This window comes from Dipodomys ordii, unplaced genomic scaffold, assembly GCF_000151885.1.
Source record: "Dipodomys ordii isolate 6190 unplaced genomic scaffold, Dord_2.0 Scaffold16, whole genome shotgun sequence".
Taxonomy (NCBI): domain Eukaryota; kingdom Metazoa; phylum Chordata; class Mammalia; order Rodentia; family Heteromyidae; genus Dipodomys; species Dipodomys ordii.
Genome location: NW_012267232.1, coordinates 2,061,197 through 2,085,851, shown reverse-complemented (window position 1 = coordinate 2,085,851; position 24,655 = coordinate 2,061,197). Strand labels below are relative to the sequence as shown.

The 24,655-nt window shown below is 39.8% G+C and overlaps 3 protein-coding genes across 4 annotated transcripts in view; 2 read left to right on the top strand and 1 right to left on the bottom strand.

Moving 5' to 3' along the window:
- Wdhd1 (WD repeat and HMG-box DNA binding protein 1) overlaps window positions 1–4,633 on the bottom strand; it is an 83,500-nt gene extending 78,867 nt beyond the window's left edge. Inside the window, exons 1-2 of the mRNA XM_013012216.1 lie at window positions 4,512–4,633; window positions 4,266–4,358 (exon numbers count right to left, since the gene is read on the bottom strand). Of these exons, the coding sequence (XP_012867670.1) occupies window positions 4,266–4,342 (77 nt within the window). The 5' untranslated portion in view covers window positions 4,343–4,358; window positions 4,512–4,633. The remainder of the gene's footprint in view (window positions 1–4,265; window positions 4,359–4,511) is intronic.
- Window positions 4,634–4,977: 344 nt separating this feature from the next.
- Window positions 4,978–18,339, top strand: Socs4 (suppressor of cytokine signaling 4). Of its 2 annotated transcripts, XM_013012292.1 has the most exons (3): window positions 5,041–5,098; window positions 8,331–8,365; window positions 16,473–18,339. In XM_013012292.1, exon 3 carries the CDS (start codon window positions 16,565–16,567, stop codon window positions 17,888–17,890), a length of 1,326 nt encoding a protein of 441 aa, XP_012867746.1. In that variant the 5' UTR covers window positions 5,041–5,098; window positions 8,331–8,365; window positions 16,473–16,564; the 3' UTR covers window positions 17,891–18,339. The 2 variants fall into 2 exon arrangements, with proteins under 2 accessions (XP_012867747.1, XP_012867746.1); XM_013012293.1 differs by lacking the exon at window positions 8,331–8,365 and having other exon boundaries at window positions 4,978–5,098.
- Mapk1ip1l (mitogen-activated protein kinase 1 interacting protein 1-like) overlaps window positions 5,062–24,655 on the top strand; it is a 33,823-nt gene continuing 14,229 nt past the window's right edge. The window contains exons 1-2 of the mRNA XM_013012295.1: window positions 5,062–5,098; window positions 8,331–8,365. The gene's annotated coding sequence lies outside the window, so the exon portion shown is untranslated. The remainder of the gene's footprint in view (window positions 5,099–8,330; window positions 8,366–24,655) is intronic.

Sequence of the window (24,655 nt, the reverse complement as noted above, 5' to 3'; positions counted from 1 at the left end):
AGTGCAACACACATGCAACAAATACAATCCTCACTTTAACATGGTTAATCTGAGAAATGGCTGGTGAAACCCTTTTTGCCAATCTTCCTTTTTTTGTTTTGGGGCCACCACACCCAGCTTATTGGCTGAGAGATGGGGTCTCACTAATAAGCTGTGGCTGATCTCCAAGAGTGATCTTCCCAAGCAGTTGGGGCTACAAGTATGAACTACTGTGACCTCCTATGTGCCAACACTTTCTTGAAGCAGCATAACAAAAAGAGGTTCAAAGCTGCAAGTGCCAACTGCTAAGGCCAATCAGTATCATAGTAGAACTAAATACGGGCAAAAGATTGAATTAAGGAGTTTGGTGTACTGCTCTTAGAGTAGTCTTAACATTCCTCTAGTATCAATTTTGTATTAATTACTTACTAATCTCATAGCTTGACTATGTTTTTCAAATCTTACACACACACAACTCCCAAACATTTCAATAGTGATGAATTAAACATATATATGTAGATAGATATGTACATACATTCATATATTAACTGCTCTTAGTTGCATTTAGTTCATAAGAGTAGAAAATCTTCAAACCAGTCAACATACAGACATAGGAAGCATAACTAATAATGCCAACACTTGGGAGGCTAAAGCAGAATTTCCAGTTTCAGGCCACCTTGAGCAACACAGCAAGACCTTGTCTCAAAAAACCAAAGAACAAACAACAAAAGGCATTCAACTTAAGCTCTTGAAGTTTTTCTTGAAATGCAGTTAATGAAAACCTAGCTCATACACAGAAAGACACCAAAATTTACCCCGACAAAACCAAGCAAGAATTAAACAGTACATAAAAACCTAAATGGTGAATGACTTAAGTCTGAAATTCTACACAATTGCACTTTGAAATGTTTTGACTAGTGGGAAGAATCTTGTGATTAAATTCCTATATTTAGTGGCATTAATTTGTGTTCTATGTCAAAATGAAATAGAGTAGGCTTAAAATCTGTGAAACATTCAAAGGAACCATAGAGAAAACTGAATACATTTTGTCTTTTAAAATATCAAAGATGCCAGGCACCAGTGGCTCACACCTATAATCCTAGCTACTCAGGAGGCTAAGATCTGAGGATCGGAGTTCAATCCAACCCAGAGCATAAAAGTTCATTAGACTCTTATCGCTGTGGCTCAAGTGGTAGAGCACTAGCCTTGAGCACAAAGAGGCTCAGCGACAACACCCAGGCCCTGAGTTGAAGCAAAAAAAAAAAAAAGAAGAAGAAGAAGAAAAGAGAAGTAAAAAGAAAAAGATGCCAGGTACCAGTGGCTCATGTCTATAATGCTAGCTACTCAGGAGGCTGAAATCCGAGGATCGTAGTTCAAAGCCATCTTGGGCAGGAAAGTCCATGAGGCTCTCTTCTCCAATTAACCACCAAAAACCTGGAAGTGGAGCTGTGGCTCAATTAGTAGAATGCAAAGCTCTGGGATACCTCCCAGGTCCCTGAGTTCAAGCTTCAGGACACAGACACACACACACACACACACACACACACACACACACACACGCTAAGACACAAGGCACTGATGGCTAACAGCTATAATTGTAGATACTCAGAAGGGAGACTGAAAGGATCACCGCTTGAGCAAAATGTTATTAAGACTTCTTCTCAACCAATAGTTGGGTTGTGGCAGAATGCATCTATTATCTTTTTTTTTTTTTTTTCAGTTGTGGAGCCTGAACTCTGGGCCTGGGTGCTGTCCCTGAGCTCTTCAGCTCAAGGCTAGTGCTCTATTACTTGAACCACTGCCCCACTTCTGGTTTTTGCTATGTGGTACTGAGGAATTGAACCCAGTACATGCAAGGCATGTACTGAGCCATCTTCCCAGCCCTGGAACGCATCTATTAGCCAAGCTATTTAGGAAATTGAGATTGGGAGAATCAAGGTTATAGGTTAGCTGTGCAACAAGTTCATAAGACTGCCATTTCAACAGATCCTCCTCTAACTTGATCTCTAAATATTCTGGAGTAACCCAGGGGCTAACCTTTGAATTTCTTTTTTTACCTACATTCACACTTTCTTTAGGTGCTCTCATCCAAGCTAACACATTGAATACCTTCTATATACAGACCACACCCACATTCAGGTTTCCATCCTGGACCTCAATGCTGAACTCAGAGGTATCAACTAAAAACGTACATAGTTCACATTTTAGATTCACTTATTCAACTGTTTTCTTTATAGCTCCAGTTGAATACCTCAAAAGAAACCAGATATCAGCCATTTCCAAATACAAACACTCCACCAGCAACTTTTCAAGTGGTGTTTCTAATACATGCAGTGTCATTTTTCTCAACTGTCCTATCCCACAATGTAGACTTTATCCCTGACACCTCTCTTCATCCTTAATACATGGATCATCCTATTGACTTCTCTTTTTAACTATTTCCTGAATAAGTGTTCTTTTCTCCCCACCCATATCCACTATAGTTCAAGTTCCTAGCACATTCACCTAAACAAATACAAACACCTAACAGTCTGCAACCATTCTTGCTCCTTTTCCAACTCATCCTTCATGCATCACATTTCCTTGCTTCAAACTTTCACTACTTTCCCACTGATTTCAGAATAAAAACAAAATTCCTTCTTAAAACCAACAGGTGGGCTGGGAAGGTGGCTCAGTGGTAGAGTGCTTGCCTTGCATACATGAGGCTCTGGGTCCAATTCCTCGGCACCACATAAGCAGAAAAAGCAGGAAGTGGCACCATGGTTCAAGTGGTAGAGCGCTAGCCTTGAGCTGAAGAGCTGAGGGACAGAGTCCAGGCCCAGAGTTCAGGCCCCACAATGAACAAACAAACAAACAAACAAACAAAGGCCACCAGGCACTGGTGGCTGACACCTGTAATCTTAGCTACTCAGGAGGCTGTGGATCAAAGCCAACCTGGACAGTAAATTCCATGAGATGTTTAGCTCCAACTAAGCACCAAAAGGAGCCAGAAGTAGACTAGTGGCTCAAGTGGCAGAGTGCTAGCCTTGAGCTTTTTAAAACTGAGGGACAGCCTCGAGACCCCTGTGCTCAAGCCTCAGGACTGGGAAAAACAAAAACAAAAACAGAAGGCCTAGCAAAGGGCTCACCTTACTTACTGTCACATACTCATCTCTCAGCAATCTCAGCATTACCCTACAATTATAGTACCAATAACTTTCAGTTCTTGAGGATACCATGGTGCCTGATGGAGTCACAGACCCTTTTAACCCAGTGTTTCCCCTACTTAGAACTCCAATATCACCACATTGACACACATACCCCCATCTCTTTATACTTCTCAATCCTATTCAACCTTCTAATCTCTCAAAAAACACTTCCTAAAAAACCTTCCCTACCACTTCAAAATATTTATCACTACACATATCATTTAGTACTTCTAAGTGCATTTCTATTTTTGTTCTCACTTTGTCATACCACTGATTGAAGCAAAACTACACAACAGGCCAGCACTACTTCATCCAAAAGCAGTGCTTCTACTCTACTCTTTCTTGACAGCTCATCCGCTATTAACAAAAGGACTACTGAATGCTTTTAAAAGGGGATTTAACTGTATTTCTGAATACACATTTATTTTTGTGATTAACTTGAATTGTCTATCAACCCCAAACACCTTTTAGCTCAATAAAGGAAAAGGTCATGAGTCGTTTGCACTATTGTATTTCTAACACCCAGGAGAGTAGACACACACACACACACACACACACACACACATCTCTTTGTCAATGAATCAGTCAACACAGGAGTGGCAGTGAAGTCACACAGTAGACAGTACGCCATGGGAAGGGATTTTAAAAGATCAATAACAAGAACATATCGCGGTTAAGGGACCACGCAAAAGAAAATCAATTAAAAAGAAAAGTCGGAACATTTAAGAAGGGGAAAAAGTATCACTAAAGCCAAGGGAAGCTATACCACACAGAACAACAGACCACTGGTTTGGGCAGGGATTATCTAGCAATCTGCCAGAATTAATGTGAAACGCTGAGAAAGTGAAAAACGGGCGGTGAGGGGAGCTCGCATCTTCCCAAGGAAGATTTCAACAGACTACAATTTCTGACATACTAAGTACATGACAGTCGGAGCCAAACAAACCTACCGAAACATTGGTGCAGTTTAGATCCCAGTATTATTCCTCTCTGCATTGAGTCATTTTCGACCGAAAATGAATCCTTGCCATATTAAAAAATGATAAATGAATAAATATGTGCACTAACAAAATCGTTCGTTTCCTCAAAGAGCCTTACCTCCCGGAATCATCAAAACAGACATCCGTGTGTCCTTCTGTATGTCCGTATCTCACCGGCTTCTGTGTGGCCGGCATCCTTTCCTCCCCCGACCTAAGAAGAGATCGAAGGAAAGCTCGTCTTACTTAGAAAACAGGAGAGCCAGGAGTCCCGGGGGTGGGGGGGCGGTGGGGGGGAGAAGCAGGGAAGGTCGAGCACCCCACAGGCAAGCTCTCCGCCGGACCGGTGTCCCCACCCGTATAGCACCTGCAGGACGCCCGGGAGAGACTGTCACAGGAGATACAGCGGGAGGGGCACGCGCTTTTCCTCCGCGCGGGCTGCGGGAACAAGGGAGGACGTCCGCAGCAATCCCCGAAGGCGCGCGTCCCGGACCCACAGAGCCGCCCAACGAGGTGCACGGCCACTACCCGCAGTTCCCGCGCTCTGGCGCGTCCGCCGCACTGCGCCTGCGCGGCCCGCCCACGCCGCGCGCAGGTCTCACCCCGGGTCGCGGGGTGGTGGCGTCAGCAGCGCGCCGGCTGGGAGGAAAAAAAAAAAAAAAAAAAAAGAGCCGGTTGCCGAGAGCGAGCGAGCGAGGGAAGAGGGGAGTCGGACGCGGAAGTTGTGGCGAGCCGGGGAAGCCGGCTGAGGCGGGCACCGCGGAAGTCAGACGCTGGAACTGATGAGGCCTGGGGGTTCGGAAGCGGCGGCCGGAGGACCCTCTGCCGGGGGGGAACTGCACGAGGGGCCGGAGGGGCCAAGCCTCTTTCTCCACTGGAGCGAACGCCCGGAGTGATGGCGATGGTGATGGCGGCAGCTCCCCGGACCGCCCCGGTGAAACTGCCCTCCGGGAGGTGAGCGGGGAAAGCGTGGCGCTGTCCGGCCTGGAGGACCCCACCGGGGGAGGGTCTTGCTGCTACCTTTCAGGCTGGCCTCCCAGCCAGCCTCATCCGGGTTCTTAAGCGGGTCCAGCCCCTCGGCCGCACGGTTAGAGACCGGATCTTCGGACATGGTTAGAGAAAAAGCCCGCCCGGAGTGGCATCCTTCCTGCCTTTCCCTCGTCATTTTTGTAGGATTCATTGCATGATTGTTTCTGCACTATCCAGATAGCCCTTGCGAGGACAGTGCCTTGTTTTGCCTATTCAGATCCCACCCAAAGTTCACTGACGTGGATCTGTAAATCTAAAAGAAACGGTTCGAGCTTTGTTGTTGAAGGCTTCATTTGATCCTTACGATCTGTGACCAGATCTTGGGCCTCGAGCTTAGGCTCCTGTGTCTTCACGTTCTACCCCGACGAGTCTTTGATGAAAACCTTCATACTGATATTCTTCCATTCGTGTTTATCTTTGAGGTTTTTTTTTTTCTCGGAGTTTTTTTTTTATGCTGCCTCCCAATTTCAGTCAGACTCGTTGTAATCAAGAGTCGTTCTTTCATTCTAGTTGCGTTGTAAGCGCATTCAATTTATGAATGAAAAGGAAGAGTGATTGGCTCAAGAACTTGGGATTTGTAGAATAGCCTACTGTTGATTTACCACCAGAACAAAGGTACCTGAGATGATCCTTTTAAAATGAGTACCTTAATTTTTATTTGGAGATCATTCAAGTTTGGAGTAGAGTGAGTTACAATTTTTTGTCCAGTATCATTTGGTAGAGTGTGGAGTTCAGAGAAATATAATATTCATATATTATATATAAATTAAATAAATGGTGAGATTTATTCAGAGCTCAACATAAAAAAATCTGCAAATTGAAACAGGAGTTGTGGCTGTAAATACTGTAGATGTGATGTCTATAAATTCTAGGAGACTTTAAAACTGTGAATGGTACACATGACCTTTCTTTCCACTTTAGCAATCAAGCATTTGACTCACAAGGTAAAGGAAACTTTGCTTTGGAGGATTCACATGTTGAATGAGCTTAAGCCCAGAGATTGGGGAGTCCTAGGTTTTCATTTAACTATTGACACATTGTATGCCCTTGAATATGCTGCTTTTCCTGAACGTGGAATTCCTCATCTCTTAGGTGGAGATGATACTTAGCGTCACCAAAATGCTAACACACAGAAAAAACTAGGACAATTGAGGTGATGGGTGGAGTTAGGAGGGATGGGGGAAAGTGATTGAAAGGGATGACATTATCAAGATGCTTTGTACTCATATACTGACATATTGAATGGTAACCTGTTGTACAACTATTTAAAGATAATGAAAACTTAATTTAAAAACAATACATAAGAGATATTCACGGATATATAAAATGAATTGTTAATAATGTCTCAAATTATAAATGGGAACGTTTACTGAGTTTACTTACAGTGGGGCTAAATCATCCAGTAAAATTTTCTAATATTAAGCAATAAATTCTTCCATTTGCAAATACAATATGTTTTTACAATTCAATTTGTTTCAAATGCCTACAAGTGGTAATGGCTTCATTGAGGTGAGATCCTGTTGAGGGAAATGGACATTCAAATAATATATACAAAGTGATAGTGCAGTAATGAAACCAGTGTAAATTAAGTACTGTATTGCAAAGTTACCTGGTTATTTAAGATGCTATATTTTTTTAAAAAGTAAAACCAATGTAGCTGTGTGACTATAAAATTTTCTGAAATCAATATATTTATCATTGTGTCATAGTTACTCATAGCTGAATGAACTAGTTGAAAACTAGGCTGAAAGAGAAGATTCAGTGAAGGTTAGTTGCTGTGTTGTGACCATATTAATATCCTCAGACTCACAAATACTAGAGTAAGGAAAAATACATACATTACCAGCCTATCAGTTATAATATTATCTATGTAAGTAATATCATAATGTATCAATCCTGCCTTAATGGATGGAGCTGTTTTTTGTTTTTGCTGCCTTTTCAATAAAATACATACTTGATGTAAAAAATAACTAATCCTGTGAAAGATGAGAGTGGAAGGAGAGAGTAGCTGAAAAGAATGAAGTATTGAAAAAGTAACATTGAAGTGGGTTCAAAATCTAAAGTTATTTTTGTTCCTGAATGTATTCTGAAACTTATTTATTTTGGAAGAAAACAATATTTGCCTTTTTGTAACTTAATAAGGTATAAAACAGTATAGCATTGGTCTGGGAATGTGGCTTAGTGGTAGAGTGCTTGCCTAGCATGCATGAAGCCCTGGGTTCGATTCCTCAGCACCACATACACAGAAAAAGCTGCTAGTGGTGCTGTGGCTCAAGTGGTAAAGCGCTAGCCTTGAGCACAAATAGCTCAGGGACAGTGCCCAGGCCCTGAGTTCAAGCCACAGGACTGGCAAAAAAAAAAAAAAAAGAGCATAGTAGTATAAATGATCAAATGGCATATAGCTTCTAGAAACATTATGAATCCTGACAAGCCTAGGTCATTTTCCTAATCAAAGTAGTCTACCACTTGCCTTTTGAAATCATAACTGTTACCTTAAGAGTCAGAATTTAATAGCACATATCATAAAAGCAATTTTCTTAGGAGAAGGGTACAAAATTGGGTCTCTTTGACTTCAAACTCATTATGTAGCCTTGGTTAGCTTCAAATTAGAGATCCTCTTGCCTCAGCCTTCCAAGTACTGGTTTGTGCCACCATAACCAGCTTCTAAAAAGGCAATTTTATTAAGATCTAGAGTCATTTACTAGTTTTTAGATGAAGCTTATTACTCAACCTTAAGTATAAGCATATGTAACTGTTAGAAATTAGTGAAAGGACAATCTATAGTCATTTTGCAACATTGCCTTTTTCTGTAATGTTATTTACTAAATTAGCTTGCAAGAAACTACAACTATTTTGTCATTAAGTGTAACCCTAGCTACTCAGGTGGCTAAAAGCAGAGGGATTACTTTTGAAGCCAGCCTTGGCAGGAAAGGTTAAGGTCCCCTGTCTCAAAAATAACCAGCAAAAAATAGGTTTGGAAGTGTGGATTGAGTGTAGAGCTTCTGTTAAGCAAGTTCAAGGCCCTGAGTTCAAACCCCAGGAATGTCGTAATAAATAAAGTGGTTCTTTTCATCCATGGTATTTTTCAGGGTTTTAAATTTTTAAAGAAACACACTTAAATATTTGTAGTAACATAAAATGCTTTATGCTGTTTCAGCGATGCTGGATCCTCTTGAACTTCAGATTTTCAAGGTATGTTTTTTTGTGTATGCAGATTTTCTAGCTTTAATCTACTCCTTTTTTCCCCCGTAATTTTGCCACTTTCCCACATATTTTTAGCAAAGTGTTGAGTATAATACTTCCATTAATTTCAGTTAATGTTTTCATTTTAATCCTGACAGAGTAAAAACATGATCCGATTTCTACAGTGAGAAAACTAAAGCTAGATGAATTATCATTTTTTTCTAGTATTAAGAGTCAACCAGGACCTCAAGCTCTACCACTGCCATCTCTCAAAATGGAATTTTTAAGAAGAGGTAACATACCTAGAGAGTAGTAGAGTTTGACAATTTAGTAACTCATACTATTTCATCTACATTGTTTTTTTTTAAATATAAGATAATGAAAACTAGCATAGGTTATTATAGGTTTTTAATTTTTTTTTCTTTAAATTAACTGATCTCATAAGACAAAGAGTTCAAGAATACAATGACGGTCTGGGAATATGGCTTAGTGGTAGAGTGTTTGCCTAGCATACATGAAGCCCTAAGTTTGATTCCTCAGTACCACATAAACAGAAAAAGTCAGAATTGGCTGTGGCTCAAGTAGTAGAGTGCTAGCCTTGAGCAAAAGAAGCCCAGGGACAGTGCCCAGGCCCTGAGTTCAAGCCCCAGTACTGGCAAAAAGAAGAAAAAAGGACAAAAAGAATATAATGACTAGGAAAATTGCTTGCCTTTGGATAATGGAATTATAGCTTTTCTTTTTCTCTTTCTCTTTTTTATTTCTTTTTTGAATTGTATTACCAGGCGTGGAAACCAGAGCCTCATGGGAACCAAGCAAATGTGCTACCACTAGGCTACATCCACATTCCCTTTCCCTTTCCCTTCCTGAATTTTTTCTCAACATTTCTCATAGCATTTAATGAAGATATACTTATGTTTGTCCTGGGGCTTAAACTTAGGACCTGGGTATTCCACCTGAGCAAAAAATTTTGCTCAAGCTAGCCACAGCTCCACTTCTGGCTTTTCTTTTTTTTGTGGTTAATTGGAGATAGGAGTCTCAGGGACTTTCCTTTCCTTTAAACTGTGATCCTCAGAGCTTAGCTTCCTAAGTAGCTAACATTTCAGGTATGAGCTGCTGGCACCCAGCAAAAATGTTTGCTTCAATTTATTTCATGAAATGTGTTAATGATATATCTTAGACATTCTGGTTCATCTTCCTTCCACTTTTAGAAATTCATGGATTGCCAGCTCTTAGTTTGCTGCTCTTTTCTTCAGATTAGTCTTCAGTGATAGATTTCTATACTTTTTTCCTTATCTCTAGCTCTGGGAATATACTTTCGTTTTAGTGTTTCCCAAAAAATAGAAAACTATCGTGTGAACATGTTTTTTGTTTGTTTTTGCTTTCTTTTAGAGGGAGTGGGGTTTTTTTGTTTTTTTTTTTTTAATTTTTGGGTCCGGTTGTGGGGCCTGAACTCTGGGCCTGGGTGCTGCCCCTCAGCTCTTCAGCTCAAGGCTAGCACTCTACCGCTTGAGCCACAGTGCCACTTTCGGCTTTTTTCTTTTTGCTTATGTGGTGCTGAGGAATCAAACCCAGGGCCTCAGGCATGCAAGGCAAGCACTCTACCACTGAGCCACCTTCCCAGCCCAAGAGGGAGTGGTTTTGAGGATGGAGAGGAGCTGGGCTGAAACTAATTGGGAGGGAGGTTAAGTCTTTTGGGTAAAGCAGCATGTAGGCAATATCTGTAAAAAGTTTTAGCCAGGCGCCAGTGGGTCATACCTGTAATCCTGAGGACCTTGGTTCAGAGCCAGCCTAGGCAGGAAAGTCTGTGAGACTCTTTATCTCCAATTAACTACTCAGAAAGAGCCAGAAGTGGTGCTGTAAATCAAGTGATAGAGCACTAGCCTTGAGCACAGAGAGGATCAGGTACAGAGCCTAGGCCCTGAGTTCAAGCCCCAGGACTGGCAAAATAAATAAATAAATAAAAGTTTGCATCCTTAAAAGTTAAACAATGAAGCTGGGTGCCAGTGGCTCACACGTGTATCCTGGCTACTCAGGAGGCTGAGATCTAAGGATCGCGGTTCAAAGCCAGCCAGGGCAGGAAAGTCCGTGAGACTCTTATCTCCAATAAACCACTAGGAAACCGGAAGTGGTGCTGTGGCTCCAGGGGGAGAGCACTAGCCTTGAGCTGAAGAGCTGCAGGGACAGCGCCCAGGCCCAGAGTTCAAGCCCATGACTGACCAAAAAAAAAGTTAACCAATGAAATGCTATGTAAACATATACTAGATAAAGGGACATAGAAAATATAGAGAACATGAGCCCTTTGTTCTCTCTTGGGAACTTAGTTTTGGAGGACATGAGTTCACTCAGTGCAATAAACTGCTTCTCCCTGGTTTGAGAATCTACAACAGAAGTTGTGGGTTTTCACTCAAGGTTTTATTCTTGTTTAGGCAAGCTCTCTAGAAGGCGTTTTGTACCTTAGTTAATTTTTGTTGTTGTTGGTGGTGGTTGTGGGGCTTGAACTCGGCCTGGGCACTGTCCCAGAGCTCTTTAGCCCAAGGCTACTGCTCACTATTTAGAGCCACAGTACTACTTCCTGTTTTCTGGTGATTAATTGGAGGTAAGAGTCTCACAGCCTTTCCTGCTCTGGCTGATTTTGAACTTCGATCCTCAGATTTCAGCATCCTGGATAGCTAGGATTACAGGTGTAAGCCACCAGCACTTGGCTAACCTTAGTTAATTTTTAAGGTAGAGGCATGTGTGTGTCTGTGTGTCGTTAATTTTTGTTGTTGTTGTTGTTTTTGTTTTTTTTGGGGGTCCGGTCTTGGGCCTGAGCTCTGGGCCTGGGTGCTGTCCCTCAGCTCTTCAGCTCAAGGCTAGTGCTGTACCACTTGAGCCACAGTGCCACTTCCGGCTTTTTTCTTTTTGCTTATGTGGTGCTGAGGACTCGAACCCAGGGCCTCATGCATGCAAGGCAAGCGCTCTACCACTAAGCCACCTTCCCAGCCCTCTTTCTGTGTTTTTATGTAAGTCCACATCCATGCATCCCAGTGCTAGGGTTTAATCTCTAAGGCCTGGGCACTGTCCCTGAGGTTTCTAGCGCACAGCTAGTACTCTCCCACTTGAGTCACAGCTCCACTTCCAGAGCTAAGAGTCTCCTAGAGATTCTTCTTCCTGGGCTGGCTTCAAACTGCAATCCTCAGATCTCAGCCTCCTGAGTAGCTAGGATTACAAGCATGAGCCACAAGTGTCCATCTATATATGATGTTTTGTTAACCATCATAGAGGATATAAATTTTTCAGATAAAGTTCTACCTGTTAAGTATTTTCTATATAAGATGTGAACTAAAATTACCTACCCAGCCTTATTCAATAGAACTTAACTACTATTTAAATCTTTCGTTTGTGAATTTGCCATCATTGATTTTGTTGTCCTTGTTATTACAGTTAGTGGTAGAACGTGAGACCAAATATCTACAGAATCTGCAAATTTTCTTCTTGAAACTACTTTTATATAAACTAGCTTTTTAAACATTTGCCTCTTGTTCACTAAGAAATAATGATTTTTTAATGTCACTGTTTACTCCCCAGAGTCATGTGTAACATAGCTCCCTTCATTAAAAATGAATTATTGGATCGGCAGCTTCTCTGGAATGATTTTTTTCACCCTCTTTAAGAAAAAAACTTCTTTGTAACTATCCAACATCTTCAATTCATTGGCTTCTTTCAAAGTATTATCTCTGATTTCTATATAACATCAAATTGACTGTAAAGCACCTTATTTTATGTCTTTTCTTCGACTTCATTTATCCAAACTTTGTTTAAAGTCCAAGAATTGGACTAGGGTTGTAATTCTGTGGTAGAATACTTCGCTAACATGAATGCTTTTAGGCTGGGTGCTGGTGGCTTCCACCTGTAATCCTAGCTACTCAGGAGCCTGAGATCTAAAGATGGCACTTTGAAGCCATCTGGGGCAGGAAAAGGTGTGATGCTCTTATATCCCAATTACCTACCAGAAAACCAGAAATAGAGCTATGGCTCAAAATGGTAGAACACTAACCTTGAGCACAAACATTCAGGAACAGTGTCCAGGCCCTGAATTCAAACCCACAACTGACCTCTCCCTCCCCCCCCCAAAAAAAAGTTATTTTCATTGAGAACAATGTGACTGAATTTTATATTTTTAAGAATTTTGAGGTCAGGCACTGGTGGCTTGTAGTCCTAGCTACCCAGGAGGCTAAAATACCTGAGACTTATTTCTGATTAACTAGCAAAAGCTGATTGTGAAGGCATGACTGAAGTGATAGAGTGCTTTTCTTTTCTTTTCTTTTCTTTTCTTTTCTTTTCTTTTCTTTTTATGGGGGGGTCCGGTCGTGGGGCCTGAACTCTGCGCCTGGGCGCTGTCCCTCAGCTCTTCAGCTCAAGGCTAGTGCTCTACCACTTGAGCCACAGCGCCACTTCTGGCTTTTTTCTTTTTGCTTATGTGGTGCTCAGGAATGGAATCCAGGGCCTCATGCATGCAAGGCAAGCGCTCTACCACTGAGCCACCTTCCCAGCCCCAGAGTGCTTTTCTTAAACAGAAAAAGTTAAGCAAGAATACAAGGCCCTGAGTTCAAGCCTCAGAACCAGTACTCCCCCCCCTGCCCTGCACCCCCCCACACCCCGCAAAAAAAAGGGGGTTGAGGACAATGTTCCTCAGTGGTAGAGCACATGCTTTGTCTGTGATGCCTGGGTTTGATCCCCAATACCACAAAAGAAGAGTTTTAATTTAATGAAACATCTGAAAAAATATACAATTCCTTTCTAATGTTTTTAAGTGTAAAGATGTGAGAAATTTCATAATGAATTATTAATCATTCTTTTTTTTTTTTTGTCGGTCATGGGGCCTGAACTCAGGGCCTGGATACTGTCCCTCAGCTCTTCAGCTCAAGGCTAGCACTCTACCACTTGAGCCACAGTGCCACTTCCAGCTTTTTCTGCCTATGTGGTGCTGAAGAATTGAACCCAGGTCCTCATGCATGCAAGGCAAGCACTCTACCACTGAGCCACCTTCCCAGCCCTGTTAATCATTCTTGTAACAAAATTCATAATAGAGGAAGGGATTCTGAATATTTTTTAATATGGTCTCTAGCATGAGGGAAGTAGTTATACTTTCCCAGTAATTGTTAATAGATTATGAAGTAACCAATTAAATATATGTTCTCTTAGAGGCTCATACCTCTTATCCTAGCTTATCAGGAGGCTGAGATCTGAGGATAGCAGTTTGAAGCCAGCTGAGGACGAAAGTCTGTGACATTCTCTTCTCTTCTCCAGTTAACTACTGAAAAGTCAGTAGTAGAACTATGGCACAGGTGGTAGAATGGTTAGAATGATAGCCATGAGCAAAAACCTCAAGGACAGTACCAGGCCCTGAGAACCCTTGCGCACGCATGCACACACACGCGCATGCGCACACAAGTGTATGTATGCACATACTCATAAAAATACATATCTGTCTGCAAAGTAGCACAGTCACTTGTTATCTTAGTAAAGGTTGTGAAATTTAATACATTTATTATTTTGTGAAAGAAACATACTTTTTTAAAAATTCATCAACCTATTTAAAGTACTTTGTCTTGAGATAACCATCAAGCTTTGTGTGTATAAGATTTCAATGATCATATCTCATTACAAGAATGTTAGATATCCTCATGTTTAAAATAATACCTTCCACAAATCCATTTCAACATCATGCACACAGTTTCAGTAAAATGAAAGTGAATGAAGAAATGCAGAGGGCAGCTTTAACTCATCAGCTTTTTGAAACTTCTTTCTTAGCTTAGGAGTAGCATCTAATAACCACCTAACAGTGAGTGATAGTAATACTAGCGACCATATATTCAATTGTTCTGTAGCTTTATGGTCTATTAAAACTCATTTCTATTTGGCATATACATCTTTTTTCAATTAGAAATACTTGGGAGTATATCTTTGCTTTGTAATTAGTTTGGGCTAGAGGTATTCTGTGATTTCTTCATTATGAACTAGTCTGTAAAACTAGCTTAAGTATAATAGCACAACAACCCACTGGGCATGGTGACTCATACCTGTAGACCCAGTTGCTCAGGAAGCAGAGATGGAGTCAGGGAGATGAGAGCTCAAGATCAGTTTGGCTAAAAAATTAGCAGCACCTCAATCTCAACCAACAAGCAGGGCCTAGTAGTCTGGGCCTGTTGTCCCTGCTACTCTGGAAGCATAGAAGGTTCAAGGCCAATGCTGGGAAAATAAATAACTAAAGCAAAAAACAGTCAGGTAAAACTAGAATATTTGTTTATTTATTATTTGTCAGTTGTGGGGCTTGAACTCGGCCTGGGTGCTGTCTCTCAGCTCTTCAGCTCAAAGTTAATGCTCTACCACTTGAGCCACAGTACTACTTCTGGTTTTCTGAGTGGTTTATTGGAGAGACGACTCTCACAGACTTTTCTTCCAGGCTGGTTTTGAACCACGATCCTCAGATCTCATCCTCCTGAATAGCTAAGATTACAGATGTGAGCCCCCAGCGCCCAGCTAGAATTTTGAATGATTATATACCATTGAACTCACTAAATCAAAATTGTAAGTATAATTACCAGAGTATTTGGAAATGGAATATAGAAAATCTGTACCACTAGTTCATACTTTTAAACTCTTGGGAATTATATTTTCCAATATAGATGCTTGTTTCAAATCCTACTCTTTGGAAAATGGATTAAAGTTTCTATAGACATTACTTGACTATTGAGCTTTTTAATGTTCTGTTAATCTCAGAACTTGATTATGACAATACTGAGTAATTGATTTTCTTAGTCACGAATTTTAGCTTTTATTTGTACAACCTATTCCCCCCATTCCTAGCTTAAATCTTATTTCACTTTAAAATATTTGGGCCAGCCAGTCTTCAGTGGCTCACACCTATAATTCTAGGTATTCAGGAGGCTGAGATCGAAGGACCACAGTTTGAAGCCAGCTCAGACAGGAAAGTCTATGAAATTCTTACCTCCAATTAACCACCAATTAGCCAGAAGTGGAACTGTGGCTCAAGTGGTAGGAGCCTTAAGTGGAAAAGCTCAAAGACAGCTAGTAGGCCCTTAATTCAAGCCCCAGGATCCACACCAAAAAAAAAAAAAAAAGAATCCCTGGGGCCCAGCCAAACCAGGACATGGTCATACCTATAACCCTAGCTTACTCAGGCTGTGATCTAAGGGTCATAGTTCAAAACCAGCCTGGGCAGGAAAGTCCATAAGATATTTATCTCCAGTTAACCACCAAAAACACCAGGAATAGAGCTGTGGCTCAAGTGATAGAGCACTAGCCTTAAAGACAAAAGCTCAGGGACAGCACCCAGCCCTGAGTTCAAATCCTGGAGGTGGCACACACACACAGACTACAAAGAATCTGAGCACCCATGATTCATGCCTATAACTCAGTCCTCAGACTAATATCTGAGGCCCAGACAGACAAACCTGAGAGACTTTATTAACCAGCATAAGTTTTCAGTCTCAGAACACCAAAAGAGGGGGGGGAGGACTATGTTAAATGCGAAGTTTTTATGCAATTCTCTCAAATTGGATAATTGTGTAAATTATCTGTATTTTCTAAAAGCTATATAGACTGATAGTGATGTGGACTAGTTACTGAAATGTGTTGGAAGACTATGAAAATGAATGCCTGCTTAGCACTCCTAATGTTTGGTAGTGTTTATTTAATAAGTTCTTACAGCTTTATAACTGTACATTCTTTATATTTTATTCAATAGGAAAGGAAGTAGAGGAACAGTGTAGGGTAGTGATTCTCAAATGCCAACTCATAGGTTTGTACTATCTTTTATGAAGAATTGACTGGTGGGTTTTTTTTTTTTTAAATAAAAACAAAGTGAGAAGAGATAGGCATAAGATTTACTTGAAGACTAGGAATTATTTACATTTGTCCATATATTTGACATTGAAAAGGCACTATGAAATTATAGGAACAAAAACCTGGGGACTGCCTTCCAACACAGCTACTATTCTCTTTTTCATATACTAATTATGTTTTCTGTATCTTGTGCGTGATTAGGGCTTAATATATATATAAGCAAACTAGATGGACAACAAATGGCTAATGGCTTTGTTTTCCCCTGTAGATTCATCCAGAAAGTTACCAGAAGAAACTTCCTGTCAGCAAAACTGAAAAAGCAGCATTTATAACACTGGAATTTGTGGATGATTTGCTAAAATGGCTGAAAGTAGTGAAAATAATAGTAAAAATGTAGATGTAAGGCCCAAAACAAGTCGGAGTCGAAGTGCTGACAGAAAGGACGGTTATGTATGGAGTGGAAAGAAGTTATCTTGGTCCAAAAAAAGTGAGAGTTGTTCTGATGCTGAAACAGTGGATGCTGTAGAGAAATCTGAAGCTGCTTTAAGGAGCCAAGAAAGGAAGCACAGCTGTTCATCCATTGAGTTGGACTTAGATCATTCCTGTGGACATAGATTTTTAGGGCGATCTCTTAAACAAAAACTGCAGGATGCTGTTGGGCAGTGTTTTCCAATAAAGAACTGTAGTAGTCGTCATTCTTCAGGGCTTCCAGCTAAAAGAAAAATTCATATTAGTGAACTTATGTTAGATAAGTGTCCTTTCCCACCTCGATCAGATTTAGCCTTTAGGTGGCATTTTATTAAAAGACACACTGCTCCAATAAGTCCCAAATCAGATGACTGGATAAGCACAGACTTATCTCAGAGTGAATTGAGGGATGGTCAGCTAAGACAAAGAAGAAGCTTGGAAGAAGATATAAACTGTTTCTCTCATACCAATGTTCAGCCTTGTGTCATAACTACCAACAGTGCTTCATGTAGAGGTGGTCCCATGACTGGCTCTGTGATGAACCTGGTTTCAAATAACAGTATAGAAGATAGTGATATGGACTCAGATGATGAAATCATAACACTTTGCACAACTTCCAGAAAGAGAAATAAACCCAAATGGGAAATGGACGATGAAATCCTTCAGTTGGAAGCACCGCCTAAGTACCACACACAGATTGACTATGTCCATTGTCTAGTACCAGACCTCCTTCAGATCAATAACAACCCATGTTACTGGGGAGTTATGGATAAATACGCAGCTGAAGCTCTTCTAGAAGGGAAACCAGAGGGCACCTTTTTACTTCGGGACTCAGCACAGGAAGACTATTTATTTTCTGTTAGTTTTAGACGCTACAGTCGTTCTCTTCATGCTAGAATTGAGCAGTGGAATCACAACTTTAGTTTTGATGCACATGATCCTTGTGTCTTCCATTCTCCTGACATTACTGGGCTCTTAGAGCATTATAAGGACCCAAGTGCCTGTATGTTCTTTGAGCCACTTTTATCCACTCCCTTAATCCGGACTTTTCCTTTTTCCCTGCAGCATATTTGCAGGACAGTTATTTGTAACTGTACAACTTACGATGGCATTGATGCCCTTCCAATTCCTTCTACTATGAAATTATATCTAAAGGAGTATCATTACAAATCAAAAGTTAGAGTTCTCAGGATCGATGCACCAGAACAACAGTGCTAAGAAAAGGGTAGGAACATGGGAATAATTACATAAGTATTTTCATTTAATGTTTTATTTTTCTTATTATGCCTTTGAATTTTCTACAAGGGCAGTTTGGAGTCCAAGATAAACCTCTGCCTTTAATTTTATTTCCAGATCAGCTTATTTTTCTTAACATTGTATATGAACAGTTAGTAGATATTTTTGACTAGCTGGCTGTTTGGTTTTTGTTTTACTGTGTAGATTGTATTCTTAAGTTTTTTCTTTATATATTTTCTGGGCGTATTTGAAATTTGGTAGATAATGAAGGCATTTGAATATTCTGTAAAAATCATATAGGAAACATTTACATATAAAATATTTTGTTAATCTATGTCATCAGTATTCCTGTGCAAAAAATATAGTTCACCCATCCTATTCTCATTGAATTTTAAAGTTGTTCAGTAAAGATGTGTTGTAATTCGTCCATACTAATGTAATTGACTTTATATAATTTGCTAATAGGAATGTTGAAGGTAATGATCATTCAAGGTCAGAATTTGGGTTTCCTTTATTAATTGTAAACCAGTTGCTAGATTTTTTTTTTTATTAACTTACTGAGAATCAAATGAGAACATGACTTTCTAAAGGTTCATTTATTCTACAGAAAATGTCAGAGTCATTCTAGAATAGGTCTTTCTCAACCTGGAAGATTTATACCATTGTCAAACATAAATTTCATTTCTCACTGGTAGCTTTAGAAATAGTGATTACAAGAGTTGAAGACTTGGCTCAAGAAGTAGAGTGTCTGCCTAGTAAACATAAGGCCCATACCACCAGAAAAAAAGAAAAATAATGATAACAGGATTATAGCTCGTAGATGCTAAAGCAGCTATTTTTTTTCTACTTTCCTCTTTTATTGAAACTCTGAGCCTGTTATTTTATGGAAATTCTGCCGTTTACAAGCAGCCACAAATCTCCATTGGTAGCCAGAGTCCCTAAGTAGTTTCTTTCATTCTTTTAAATTGAACTTAGATAAACATTGAGGAACTGAACATTTACAGCTCAATATTTAGGAAGCTTAGTAGTGTTTTTATCTTCAAGTTCCAAGTAACTCTTCATATCTTCCGAGTGAACTTCTTTAATGGAAGACCAAAGCTTATAACACACTGAGCACTAGGATAAAAATGACAACATTGCAAATTTACTATTAAGAATAGGACAACATTTCTAGAAACATTAAATATTAGGCCAGTGTAATAAATTAAATGGCATCCTGTCTCACCAGTAAACCTAGACAGATTGCTCAGTTTTTCTTCTGATGAGCTGTCTACCCTTTTTTAAATATAGTAATTGAAATTTGTTTTTGAAACTGTTTCACCATGTAGCTTAGCCTGCCCTCAAACTTACTCTGTAATACAGGCTACAAATCCTCAATTCTCCTCCCTCAACTTCTCAAATGCTGGGATTACAGACATGAGCTAGTAGCCTAATTAATAACTAATTTCTTGATGCTAATTTAACTAAACAAGGAACTTTTTGCCAGGATTGAGAGAACTCTGACTCATAAAGTTCCAAGTTAGAACAATGTTTCTTAATTATTGCTGCTTTTATATTGATATATTGCCCTATCTTGCAGTTTTGCTGTTAAAGATGACATTTTTCAACAATTGCTTGAAGATAAAATTTTAACAAACAGAATGAAACCAAGAAAATCTGTTATCATCTTCTAGCTCTTTTTTTTTTTTTTTAATGGGAGCCTGGGTTTTAAACTCAGGGCCTGAACACTGTCTCCGAGCTTGTTTTGCTCAAGGCTTGCATTCTATCACTTGAGCCACAGCTGTACTTAGGAGATAGGAGACACAGACTTTCCTGCCCACACTTGCTTCAAACTGCGATCCTCAGATCTCAGCCTCCAGAGCAGCTAGGACTTCAGGCATACGCCATTGGCACCAGGCAATCTAGCATTATTTTCTCAATGGTCTAGATTCACTTGGTCTCCATAAGAGGTATAAACTAGAACCTTTTGTAGCTATGATCAGGCTCGGTACATTATAATACTCATGTGAGGATAAATATCTTCTGAAGATGCTAGTTACCTTTTACGAAGGCAGACAAGTCTTACACTACCTCACCTTTCTTGTGGCTCTTTTGTAGATTACTGAGATGTTCATCATATTAACCAGTGTAACACTTCCTAAATACCCGTCTTTGGTGAAAGAAAAATAGTGTGGTAAAGATTACCCACCCATGAGTATAGGTTTGTTTGTTGTTTTTTTTTAACCAGAATTTGATATGACTTTCTGTTTCTATGAAACAATTATTTTAAATACTTTTCTTTTGGAACTAACTTTTTAATCAGTGTAGAAATATCTATGGGATGACTAGCTTATGAATATTCTGTTTAAGGGTAGTTTTTAAAAAATATATAATTATGTTATCTTTTATAATGTTAAATGTTAGTGTTTATATGAAAGTCAAGATCTAAGTAGCTTTTCATACAATTCAAACTGACTGCCTGTGATATATTTTCTCTAGCTTGTCAATTTTTTTCAATTTCAAGGTATTAACATTTTTAAACTGTTGCCATGTGTAGCATTGTAGCATCCATTAAATGAGAACAGGAAAGAGACTCCTTTGTATTTTTTCTTTGGTGTTTGCTGCAGTTTGGGAAGTAGAAATTATAAAGGCTTGAGAAGGGGATTATTTATCTTGAAGGGAAAAGTTTTTTTTTGTCAGTCATGGGACTTGAACTCTGGTACTGTTTCTGGGCTCCTTTTTGGTCAAGGCTAGCACTGTAGCACTTGAGCCATTGTGCTGCTTCTGGCTTTTTTGTGATTTATTGGGGATGAGAGTCTCATGGACTTTCTTGGCCAGGCTAGCTTCAAACTTCAACCCTCAGATCTCAGCCTCCTGAGTAGCCACTCCACATGGCAATTTTTTTTTATCATGAGGAGTTTGGGACCTAAAGTGGTTATCTTCCTCCTTTTGTTTTTGTGAGAATGCAGTTGGAAGAACATCAGTTTTCAAAAATTCATAAAAATGTGTAAAATATACTTATTAAACTATATAAAACAAGTTTTGAGAAGTGTAAGGAGATAGAAATCTAAATAGAAAGTTTGTGACTTTGTAAGTTGAACATTTGAAAAGGATAAATTCAGTCCAGAAAGCATTCAGCATGATGGAAATGTGTGGGGCTTATTGGTAAGAAAATAGAGCTGAAAAGAAACGATAAAATATTAAAATTTAGGCATGACCTCAAAAGGCTTGACAGTAAAAGGAAACTACTTAATCATTAATAGCTAGTCTGGACCAGATATTTAAATGTGCTTCAATAATCATGCTAATCAGGAAATAAATGACTTCTGTTTTACTCTGCAGTTTTTCAGGACATAGTCCTCCCCCTCTCACCTCCTTTAAAAAAAAAAAAAACCTGCAACATCTTTATTCATACCGTGATTCTTGAAATATGCTGAATGGAATTTTTTTTAGGCTTGTTGAGCATTTTGTATAAAGGGTCGTAAGTGGTCTTTCTATAACAATGCCATGGTCCTAAATAATTCATAGAGGGAATGGTTTAATTTAAAGGAGATCTAATCGGAAGATTAAAGGAAGCTTTTAGTCAGCTTGTGGCTAGCCTTATTGATTTGGTGATCAAACTTTTTCCTGAATTTCAGCTAATGACTGTGGTCAGAGTGAGTTTTGATTCCTTATTATAAAAAATATAAAGAACATCAGTAATTAGAAATATTTTAAAAAGTAGAAGTGCAGCAAATAGGACTCATCATATAAATCACATTTCTTTTTATTTAAAAAAAACACAAAATATTATTTATTCATGAGCCAAAGCCATTAAGAAGCTAAATCATCAGCTTCCTGTCCCTGAAGTTTGGATCATTTTATAGATCCAAGTAATAAGGCACTTCCTATGAGACAAAAACCCTGAGGTCTCTCATATTCTTCATTAAAAATATTTTTCACTTCTTGCTATAATCAAAATCCAATAAACAGCTTTATGTTGTTTTTAGAAAAGCAGATTTCACCAGAAAATAGACTTAATTACAAGGCATTCTGTATACAAAATAATGTTAAAAATGACAATGATAGTGATTGAGTGCTCAAATGAAAAATTATTTTATGTCAAGAAACCTATGAGAAAGTATCTTTGCTAGTTTATTTCAAACATAATTTTATATTCATTTTTTATTTCTAAGGAACAGACAGCAAAAACGGTTTTCATTATTGATAGCCTACTAGAAATGAACAGTTCTAGAGTTCTACAGTCTGTATATGGGCTGGGAATGTGGCCTAGTGGTAGAGTGCTTGCCCCTAGCATGCATGAAGCCCTGGGTTCAATTCCTCAGTACCACATAAATAGAAAAAGCTGGAAGTAGTACTGTGGCTCAAGTGGTAGAGTGCTAGCCTTGAGCAAATGAAGCTGAGGGACAGTGCCCAGGCCCTGGCCAAAAAAAAAAAAAAAAGTCTGCAGATGGTATTCTAACATTAAAACATTGGACATAAATGGAGGCAGTTTTAAAAATAGATTGGCTTACAAGTAGAAATGTAAATTAATGGCTATCCAAATTAAAAGGAATTTAAGGCACAAATTCAAACTCAAAGCTAAAGTCTATCCTATTATTGAAGAGATTACTTGAATCCTATATCTTTTCCTTCATTGACTTTAAAATGTAGGTAATACTTGTTACATGGTTTCCTGAGGATTTATCTTTCCTAAAGAGATGACCCTTGGAGCATACTTGAAAATAATTGCTGTACCAGCTGATCAGTACTAATTTAAGGAATGCTAGGATTTTGTAGTATTCTCCGTGGTAAATCCTGTAGAGTCACATTCACTTTTAGAAATAACAATACAATTTGAACTTCCAGTTCAGACTCTGCAATTAGATGAACAATTCCAATTTCCTCCTGCCCTTCATAAAGTTGATGTTTGCCTAACATCCTAAAAGTTGATTACATTTACAGGATATAAAGATCCATTTTGTCATGTTTGTAATCAAATCTGAGCTTTCAAACTTGAGGGCCATGCTGTAGCACTCAAGGAAGTTTACTCAAATTATACTACTGCTACAACTGGATCAATTATATGTCAAGTGTGAACAATGAGATTCTAACTTCACAAAGCTATTCTCTGCTCAGTCACCCTCTGCTACTCCCCAAAACATAGATTTATTTCCACCTTTTTTTCTCCATCAAATGTTTCTTCTTGGGTGTGAGTTTAAATCATTAGATCTGAATAAATTTTCACTTCTTAATTAAATCTTCATATGTGAAACCAAAGGCCCTGTGTTTTGTTTTAAAAACATACATTTGCCTCACACATTCAACTTTGAAAAGTAGATAATGAGAAAGCTGTATTCTTAACTGAAATACATTTTGTGGTTCTTAATGTATCCATTTGAGTCTTCCAGAAGTAGGGGCGAAGGTAAGATTGGATGTGCAAGATTTATTACATGTGAAACAAGGTTGAAGAGAAGGGAGGGATCAGAAAGTTCAGGAAGTGGATGCACCTTGCAGGTCTGACTCTTAGGAAAGGCTAGAACTGGGCAGTGTTATTTTGAGCAAGTGTAGATGGAGGTGGGGTGTAGTTAGAGTGAAGTTTTTCTGTAGATAAGCCTACATGAGATGGGAGACAAAATGCTCTGGAAAGCATCCACCATACTCAGTTATTAGCTGGTGGCATGAAGATATCAAAATATTAAATCAAGGCCAGACCATATGACATTTCCTGTTGCCAAAGGCACTACTCATTCCCTGCCCCTCTTGGGGTCAGATGTTCCGCATAAATATAATTTTCCAGATTCAAATCCAAAAATAGGTCTGTCTTGGTCTTAGGTATTCCAAGTTTCCTTTACTATTATTTTTTTCTATATGAAAATTATGCATGTGGTGGAGCATGTGTGTTTAAACAGAGTTCCTAGTCAAAAGTCCACTCTGTTAACTATATAAAATAATAACTTTATTTAGTAGCTAGCAGTCTTCTTTGAAGGCTAGAATCATATGTCAATCATTGGCTTGCCATCAAATCCGTGTTTAAAGTCTTCCTTTCTTTGCATTGATTTTTTTTTGGGGGGGTAGGGTTCGGTCGTGGGGTTCGGCCTGGGCTCGCCCCCTGAGCTCTTGCACTCTACCCTTTGAGCCGTTACATCATTTTTTGGCTTTTTCTGTGATTTATTGGCGGTAAGAGTCACAGACTTTCCTGCCCGTGATGGCTTCGAACCAGAAGGTTCAGAACTCAGCCTCCGGAGTAGTTAGGATTACAGGCAAGCGCTACCAGCACCCGGCTTGCCTTGCTTAACTCTCAAGTTTGGCCTGAGGCTCTGGTCCCCTCGCAGGACACCGGCCTGCTGAGGCCTGGTGCGAACCCGCGGAGCAGAAGGAATCCAGAGTCTGTTCTCACTGGCCGCCGGAGACTCGGAAAACCCCGGAGCTGGGCGGGCGCCAGTGGCTGACGCCTGTGATCCTATGGCCCAAGGGGTAGCGCGCTAGCTTTGAGCGCAAAGGCCCAGGGTCCCCGAGTTCAAGCCCCGGGACCTGAATGGAGGTGCGGGGAGAAAAAGAAAAGATCGCGGACGAAGAATGAAAGGGTGTTAGGGATCCTACGTAATAAATATTTAGGAGAGAGCGAAAGGACTGGAGGACCCGGCATGATCAATAGAACATTATTCAAAACCAAACATTAGAACGCTTCAGCTCTGCCGGCAGGCAGGCCACCGCGGCGCGCGACCAGAGCCACACAGCAGGGCTGGCAGTCCCTCCGGGGACCAGCTGGGGGCGCGCGCGGCCGGC

What these genes read in the sequence shown, in the direction of transcription:
- Socs4 (XM_013012293.1), top strand. Translation starts at nt 16,565, where the DNA reads ATGGCTGAAAGTAGTGAAAATAATAGTAAAAATGTAGATGTAAGGCCC.